General features: G+C 36.2%; 1 protein-coding gene across 1 annotated transcript in view; it reads left to right on the top strand.

Annotated features, from left to right (window-relative positions):
* Positions 1–5,635: 5,635 nt before the first annotated feature.
* The window catches only part of LOC118280486 (uncharacterized), an 85,473-nt gene continuing 81,913 nt past the window's right edge, over positions 5,636–9,195 (top strand). The window contains exon 1 of the mRNA XM_050701839.1: positions 5,636–7,558. Coding sequence (XP_050557796.1) covers positions 6,059–7,558 — 1,500 coding nt within the window. The 5' untranslated portion in view covers positions 5,636–6,058. The remainder of the gene's footprint in view (positions 7,559–9,195) is intronic.

Raw genomic sequence — 9,195 nt, 5'->3', positions numbered from 1 at the left:
AGAAATTAATGTAACTACTTATATAACAAGGTAAAAAAATAGTTAAGAATCAATTTAACTGTTAATTTTTCGATGATTCTGTATATTATAACAGTATCAGGACATTGCGGACTGCAGAGCAAGGGTCGGGCAAAGTATTACTCGGCTTTTTTCGGTTTTCGAAAATTACTCAGCAGTAGCACGGTGTCTGGAATTGTACCCAGTATAATGGCAATAGGTTCACCCTCTAAGACATGGGACTTATAACACAAATGGTGAATGCAGTCGGCTGCCCAGCTACCGCGCCAACCGTGCAGTCGGCGAACTCCGTTTCGCCACCAATGATTTTCCCGCCTTTCCTGTTTTTCCTGATTATGTTATAAACCTCACGGAGCCCGAGACCTTTCCAACGAATGCAAAACCGTGGAAATCGGTTCGTGAGTTCTGGAGTTATAGCGATACAAGTGCGTTGCCGGCCTTTTGGGGGTTAGGAATTTAAGTTTTTTTGTTCGGGAATCGAGGATTGTGAAGATTGGGAAGGGGGGAATATGGCCTCCGGTAACCTCACTCACACCACGCAAGCGTTGTTTCACGTCGGTTTTCTATGAGGCCGTGGTATCACTCCGGTCAAGCCGACCCATTCGTGCCGAAGTATGGCTCTCCCACACTTATTTTTATATTTTATATTATAGACGATTATAATTACTGAACCCTACAACGTAAACTGTATATGTATATGCTAATGATATGTGTCAATGGATTATTTTTTCTTTGTTTACTAGATTTCTGTAACTAAAGTTTGAAGTCCATATTATCGTGGAATATTTTCTTCGTCAGTTAATCTATAATTAATTACTTCTGACCCGGCAAGTCGTGGTGTCGTGGTGGCCCGGAGGTTTAAGACGCCCGCTCCTCATGCATGAGAGTGTGGCTTCGAAACCTACCATGTGGCTTTTTCCGAGTTATATTATGTACTTTCTAAGATTAGACACCACTAACTATAATTTTGAAATCTCCAACCCTCATTGAGCAAGCGTGGTGACTAATGCTCAAACGTTCTCCTTGTGAGAAGAGGTATTTAGTCAGCAGTGTCCACTTATAAGCTGATGATGATGACCCCGGCAACAAACTACGTACTGCCAATAACTTTTAAACCTTCCATAAATAATTCAAGATCAAAATTAGCCAAATATTGGTCCAGCTGTTTTCGAGTTGTAGCTAGACTAACTAACAACAATTGTATCTTATATAAGTACTAGATGATTCGTCAAACTCCGTCCCAAACATTTTGTTATCATATTTTAAACCTTATTGTACTTCCATAAATAATTCAAGACGAAAATTAGCCAAATCCAAACGAGTAGAGCTTTTATGTAAGATTTGCAGCGTTTATTATATCTATCTCTGCCTATCCCTATGGGCGACAGACGTGAGGTCATGCATGTATGTGTATATTTTATAGCCCAAGCCTTTCTGAGAAACACAACCCTTTTCAAGGTCAATATGAATAGGTTCTTTCTAAGTCTGTGTACTCCATCTTCGGCCTGTGACTCCTCTGGTGTTGCGGGTGTCCATGGGCGGCGCTGATCGCTAACCATCAGGTGACTCGATTGCTCGTTTGCCACCTATTCCATAAAAAAAACATATTCGCTTCGCCGTCCTGGCAGTAAACGGGTTGGTGGCCAAACGCAGACTTATCAACGTTAAAAAAAACATTCCTCGATAAATAGACTATCCAACACAAAATAATTGTTGATATCAAACCAGTAGTTCTAGAGATTAGAAAACAAACAAACTTCAGCTTTATATATTTGTATAGATGTATAGATTATCACAATTTACTTACAATGTTACAATGTTTGCAAGTTATTATAATGCAAAACACGACAGATAACAATCAGGTACTTAGGTTCGTAGCTAGGTAATCTGTAATCACTGCCGGCAGTTTAAGATCTAAGTATGAATTAGCAATAATACTCAATTCAATCATCCATTATTGTCTGTACATACATATAATAAAACTGTAGAAGAGTAAATTCTGTACATTGAAAATATAAAAAAAAATGTGGGAGGTGGTACTAGGTAGACACCGAACCCAAAAATGTGATTTAAACAATTTTTGTCTGTCTGTCAAGGTGGGGCGCGTGAGAGAACGAACCTCCTCACGCCCCAGCCGTCGCGAGAGACACTCCGGGCGTCGGGGATCATACCACCATGAATGCGGGTCTTCCGATCTCAAGCAAGGGTAGCTCGCTGCCTGACCTGAACCAGACTCCTGTGTACGGCGCATTGCGTTCCACGCGTGCCTTAAAGAGCCATCAGACCACCACAGATGGGGCCCAGTAGGGCTGAGGATCCGGAGCTGCGGATTATCTAGCGGGTTACCAGGGCTCCGGCTTGAAAAGCAAGAGTAGGAACGGGAATTGTTAGTCAGTAAGAACACTCCCTCTCGTCTCGCCCAAGCCGGGACAAGTAAATGGACGATTTTTTTTGGATGCAAAGAGCTGAAGATCGAGAATTAGTTATAATATGTAGTAATTAAATATTTATGATAAAACAAATATTAATATTGCAAAAAAAGTATGAGACAGAATATTCTAATTGGCTAGTCGAAAACTTTCCGATATATTTGGAGGTCTGATATACAACCTTAGTCTTGACTTCAACGATAGAGTCATTTATCATCGCATAAAACATACAATTCCGTGGGAATTACATAGTTGTATGTTTTAAATTATTTATTAGATATGATTTATAATAATCACTACATAGTATAAAACAAAGTCGCTTCTATCTGTCCCTATGTATGCTTAGATCTTTAAAACTAGGCAAGGTATTTTTTTAAACGTTGCCTCACACACTAGGATTTTCTCCTGTGTCGTAGGTGCGTTTACAAACATACAAGTTAAACGTGCAGTCTGTTAATTGTGTGAGAGAACCATGCTTCCCCAAAACCCTTAAATTCCTAACTACAAAAGGCCGCCACCGCACTTGTAACGCCTCTAGTGTTTCAAGTGTCCATGGGCGGCGGCGATTGCTTACCATCAGGTGATCCGTCTGCTTGTTTACCGGCTTATACTTACCATAAAACAGTGATTCAAGATGAAGGCTCGACTTAATAATTATTATTAATGCGTTAGAAGTCACAGGCAAAAGCTAGCTACGACGATAAAATTAATTTTGATTAGATGTATGTCATAAATATTGAACAGGCGATATATCATATTAGTTCTATTTATTATGCGATTTATAATTATCTTAGTGTAAAAGGAAATAAATACGGAAGTGTTATGTTTTGAAAAATAGTTGCAAGGACTCTTTAAGGTAAGCCGTCTATAGGCCCGCATCGTACGCATTCCGTATGACGTCATCAGTACGCATCGCATGTAGGCATTGCCGATGATGCGGTCCGTACGATGCGGATCAGTGGACGCAGTTGTATAAGTTTCTATACAAGACAAATGAAAATCCTTTAGCAAGAATTTGTTTTTGATTTACGGATTTAAATAGGTAAGGGGAAAATTCCATAATGTTTTTGGGATTAGGTAATTATTATTTGTGTGTGTGGTTTAGTTATAGGCTTCGAGGTTATTCGTAAGTATTTTAGTAAGAGCACAAAATCTAGAATTAGAAAGATTAGAAAAGTGTGACATACGTACAATTATTTTTGACAAAAAATATTACAGTCACTATGTATGTGAAATGTGTATATTTATAATAGTGACATCTATGAGTAAACTCCAAAACTAATTATATTAAGCGCCATCTATCTTAACTAAAGCAAACTACTTCCAAGGAGTGTTTGCTATAATAGTTAGTCTACTCACCGCTAGAGTACGCTGTACCCAAAATGTTATTTAAAATTGTTTTATAAGTTTATTTCACTGATGATTTGCAATAAAATATTTTTATACTTAGTAACTGTAAGGCATAGATTTTATTTTTACCCGACTATTCATAAAAAAAGTTATTTTACAGATTCAATATGTAGAAAAAGACATAATAGTACTCTAAATTACTCAACAGATGTCACTAAACTTGTCGAACAGATTGTTTTATTTATTTCAATTCTTATTAGAACAATCACTATATCAAAATAAATATAATATTTTTGTACAATAGGAAAGTTTAATTTTAATACACTTTCTATAATAGTTAAAAATCTAACAAAACTTTTGAAAACTTCGTATCCGAACGTCACAAGTATCTCAGCTGCTTCTTATCAAGATGAAAAAAATCTACCCAAATCTAGGGAGATTTTTATCTGAGTAACATAGTTTTGCCCGCGGCTTTGTTCATGATATTTTTTATTTATTGTGCTTACATTGTAGTCCATATGTAATAAGTCGATCACTAATATAATATCGTAATATTTATTTATATATAAATTTAAAAATAATTAAACAAATACACATATTTGTTTAATTATTTTTAAATTTATGGATTATAACTAAAAAGATAAACTGATGATTTTAACATGTGAATATCGACATTTCGAGTCTTGATATTGATACAAATTTTCATCTAAATCAGTTAAGTTTGTACTAGACATTTCGTAATTCACAACTAACATTACACTGAAACAAAATCAATTTAATATTATATTTCCTCAACTGTTTCCTGCTTCATTTAAATTTCAGTTACTTAAAACATAACAACAATAAATCGTATTCTCCACGTAAAATTCATTCACAAAATACGCAGGAAAAATAATAATAAAACAAGGAAAACCATTTTCTATCTATCTAACAAGGAATGGGTAAACGTTTAATAAAATGTACTATTTCTTATAATTTTATTACCAATAAAACATGAGGTTTTTCTTTAACCATTCAAAGGTATAAACCACAAAACATTACTCACAAACTGAATCATAGCCATATACTATAATTTAGTCAAATTGACAACTGTTACTACATTAAATGATAAACGAGGAAAACAAAATGTGCTTATAATGTAATTACGTAGTTTGACGCGGTAAAATTATTATTTTTCGTAAATTATAAGTAATTAGGTACCGAACTATACCAAAGTAGATTGATAATATTATTATGTATGACTAAATACAGCATTTGCGTGTTTAAAAGTTCAAATTTCAAAGAGACGGTTTGAAATATTATTATATTATCCTTTTAGGGGATTTAAAATGGGAATATAGTTTCAATATGATATTCAGGCCATAATAAATGTGTGTATGATGCGAAATATTCCAAGTTTTATGTGCAAAATGTACATATTTATGATGTGTGCATGGCAGAGGACGATCCAAAGCGTTCGTATGGTACGATAAATGCGTTGAAAAGCTGTAAAAGTAAGAAGAAGTTACAGAACAAGAAATCTGAGGTGAGTGTAATAGAAATTTAGTTATTTTATGTTTTTGTTAAGTATTATTAAGTCTAGCTTCACTGACAGACAGACTGACTGACAGTTCAATTTATATAACGTTTCCAAAGTGCCTAATTTAGGATTAATTGAAATAAATGCTTTGACTTTGACTTTGACGTCTGTAGTCATGATATTGATACAACATTTTATTTAGATCAGTATAGTATGAGTTAGATATTTCATTTTAGTTTCGCTAACGAACACAGCGGCGCGGCGATCACTTTCTCAGAATGTAAACAGAAGCAAGCAGCGGGTAAATTCGTACTCCAGTCTGGCAATACCGCTAGTGCCATGCCGTGCCCTCGACGTACGAACGACAACGGACGACTGTTTATATAAACTTTCTGTCAAGTGCATTGTGTTTGGAACTAGTTAACATCGCGTAAAACAACAATTGACGTTCTACTTTCGCAATTAAAACGATTGTGTCGTGCAACTTCCTACTATAACGTGGAATTTTTAGATAACATAAACTAAACTACAATCAGTCCGTTATTACATCTGCCTGTGCGCCGAAGTGTTTTGAAAAAAAAAACAACAAGACTGTTTCTCATTGATGTGTGATGTTTATTCGTTTTTCAAAATAACAAAATGGTTGATAAATATATGCGTTAGCCGTGGCGTTTAATAAACTTACTAAAATAGTTTGAAACAAATAATTGGTGCCAACAAAAATGTATTATGCCGTGTCGAAATGATATCTGCAAAGAACAGAGTGCAACAAATCAAGAGTAAATTCGAGAATTTGAATAACACCGAGAACATACCTAACAAACGGATTGAAAATCAATTATTTCTGAATAAAAATGCTTTCACAAATAGTTACGGGAAGGAAAACAGTGAAAATATCGAATATGAGCTATCGGACAAAACTGGCATCGACAATGAATCAGAGAGCGACGATTGGACACCTACACCCAACTCCAGTTATTTATACAATAAAATCGAAGTGAAACGGAGTACTAGTGACACGAAAAACTCGCTCTCTCGTCAGTCCAGTGATCCTGGGAAGAAACTGCACAGGAGTCATGCTTTCCGCTGCGACAGGAGCCAAAAAATAGCCAACAGTCCGAAGCGACACGGGAGCTGCAACGGTAGGTCCGAAACAAGTGATTTTTCATTCAAAATGGAACGTAAATTGAGCAAAGATAGGCTTAAGAGGCTCGGAAACTTCCTAGAAGAGCAGATGAGGAAAGAGAATTATGTGCCACAAGTGCAATATGCTGAAATTGTTGGTGAAGTCAAAGACGCTGAGCAATTTGACTCCATACCTGATTCCGAGGTCCCTCAGCATATTCTAGACCAGTATGCTATTGTCGTGAAGCCTAAAAGGCAGGAACGGGAGAAGCAGGAAGCCATGACGGACAGTGGAGTGAGCTCGGAGACTGAAAATGTTGAAGAAGATAAAAATGGGAGGATAAAACGACTTCTGTCTCAATTTGAGAAGTCTCCTGAAAAGACTCACCTCACAAATCTACAAGCAATGGATGATTTGTGTGATTCCAGTGAAACTATACGCTTGGAACGTAAAAATCCACATTTAAAACTGACTGATACACTGAAAAAGGCTTTAAAACAACCCTTACCAGCGGGGCCACCACCGGCAAAGCCGCCCCGAGTTCTGAAACCTCAAAGTCCTCAACCACAACCAGAAACAACTGATGAACAGAAGAAAGAAGCAAAACGAATGCTCGAGAAGCTCGAACTCGTCTTACAAAAGCGAGAAGGTACCGTAGAAACTCCAAAGAAGCCAAAAGAAATCCACTACTTATGTACGGAGATTCTGGACATAACGAACAGAACATTGCTACCGAATCAGACCTCTGACCCGATCTCCCGTTGCCTAAACTCTCTAAATTGTGCCATAAAGAATAATTCCACATCAAGTCTTCCGTACACTCGTTTAAAGACTAATGAAGATACGAAGAACTTGTGTTGTGCGTGTACCAGTGAGAATAAGGATCCGAAGTGGCCAAATAAGTGTTTGCGGTGTACCGATGAAGATGAAAAAGTTGGTCGTTTCAAATGCCATGTGAATTGTGTGTGTGATGTGAAAAATTCCAAGTTTTATGTGCATAATGAGCATATTTATGACGTGCCGTGCATGGAGGAGGATCCGAAGCATACGTATGGTACGATCAATACGTTGAAGAGCTGTAAAAGTATGGAGGAGTTACGGAGCAAGAAATCTGAGGTGAGTGGTAGAAATATAGTTGTTTTTTGGTTTTTCATAGTTTTTAAGCTATTGTCTTGACATATTGATATATTATACAAAGTGTTTGGAGAATGGAACAAGCTCCCGGAAAATGTGAATTCAGCCCTAAATATTCTGAACCAATTTAAGAACCGATTAGACAAATATTTATTTGACTGCAAGAAACAAACTAGTGAATATTAACAGGATGCGGGCATTATCAGTTGTTTCAATTGCTTGCCTGTCTATGAATAAATAAATAAAGTTTCATCTAGACAATTCATGATTACTTAAACTATTCCTTAGTAACGATTTTGTTCTGAAAAAAATTGCTAAGGATTGGGTTAAGTAACCATTACTTAAATGACTTTGCGTATATCGGTTTAAGAGTTTTAAAGTCTATTTTAATTTTTAATGAATTTTCTGTAACTTTATTACATCAAAATTAGTCTAATATCTCTAACTATTGGGAAATAACTAGTTACTTGTAATTTTTGAGAATATTAAAAGTAAAAAGTTTAATTTTGTTTCACTCATAACCCTTTTGAAGGGGATAAATTACTAAATAGGTAGTTACTTAACAAGGACATAGGTATACTACCTCTAGGGACATATAATACCTAATATATACAAATTAAAACTAGGTACATATAAAAAAGAAATTGCTGTTTATTAGTCTCACCAAAACTCGAGAATGGCTAAGCCGATTTGCCTAATGTTGGTCTTGAATTGTTTGTGGAAGTCCAGGGAAGGTTTAAAAGGAGAGAAAAATATGTTTGAATGGGTACAAAGTTTGCCAAGCCAGTTAGTGCCCTATATTTTTATCCTAACTAGAACCTATATTCATTATTTAAGCTCTTAGGCCCTAATTAGATATAGCCTTTTTTTTTTTTGAGGGGGAAAATCATCCAATGACTTCTCCCGCCTTGGGTGAGGCGGGAGGGAGTGTCAGACTCTTACTGACTAAAAACCACCCCGTTCCTTCTCCTGCTTTGAGCCGGAGCCCAACCTTTTACGTTGTCCGCAGCTCCGGATCAGGCATCAGCCCAACTGGGCCCCATCTGAATTAGATATAGCCTGCACTACCTATTTCTTGTTCTGGGCCTTAACTTTGCAATCACAAGATTTGATGTAACTAATCACTAAACTAATAACACAGTTTTACAAAATAAAATTAACATAGATTAGTTACCTAAGCTGCAACCTTGACATCTAGGTTATCATTAGATAATTTCTAACTAACTAGAAATTTTGTTAATTTATTTATTTAGGTAGCTAGTTATTTATATTGGAAAGTTATTTATTGCTAATTGCCAGAGCTTCAGAGCAAAATTAGCAAGTTAGCTATAACTGCTAGCCGGTTTACCGGGGCTCCGGTTCGAAAAGCAGTAGGAAGGAACGGGGTGGTTTTTAGTCAGTAAGAGTCTGACATTCCCTCTCGCCTAAAGGCGGTAGAAAGAGAAGCCATTCGACGATTGCCCCCCTTAAAAAAAAAATGGTTGTAACTAACCTAGGTACTAACTGATTTTTTAAACATACCTTTTACAATATACCCTTCCAGACTACTTGCTTATTAGGTAACTATTAGGAATAAGAATTTTCGTTTTAATTAACTAGTTACTTATGGACAAAGTGAC

Source organism: Spodoptera frugiperda, chromosome 21, assembly GCF_023101765.2.
Source record: "Spodoptera frugiperda isolate SF20-4 chromosome 21, AGI-APGP_CSIRO_Sfru_2.0, whole genome shotgun sequence".
Classification (NCBI taxonomy): domain Eukaryota; kingdom Metazoa; phylum Arthropoda; class Insecta; order Lepidoptera; family Noctuidae; genus Spodoptera; species Spodoptera frugiperda.
Note: the sequence above shows the minus strand (reverse complement) of the source record. Positions and strands in the feature narration are given on the sequence as shown.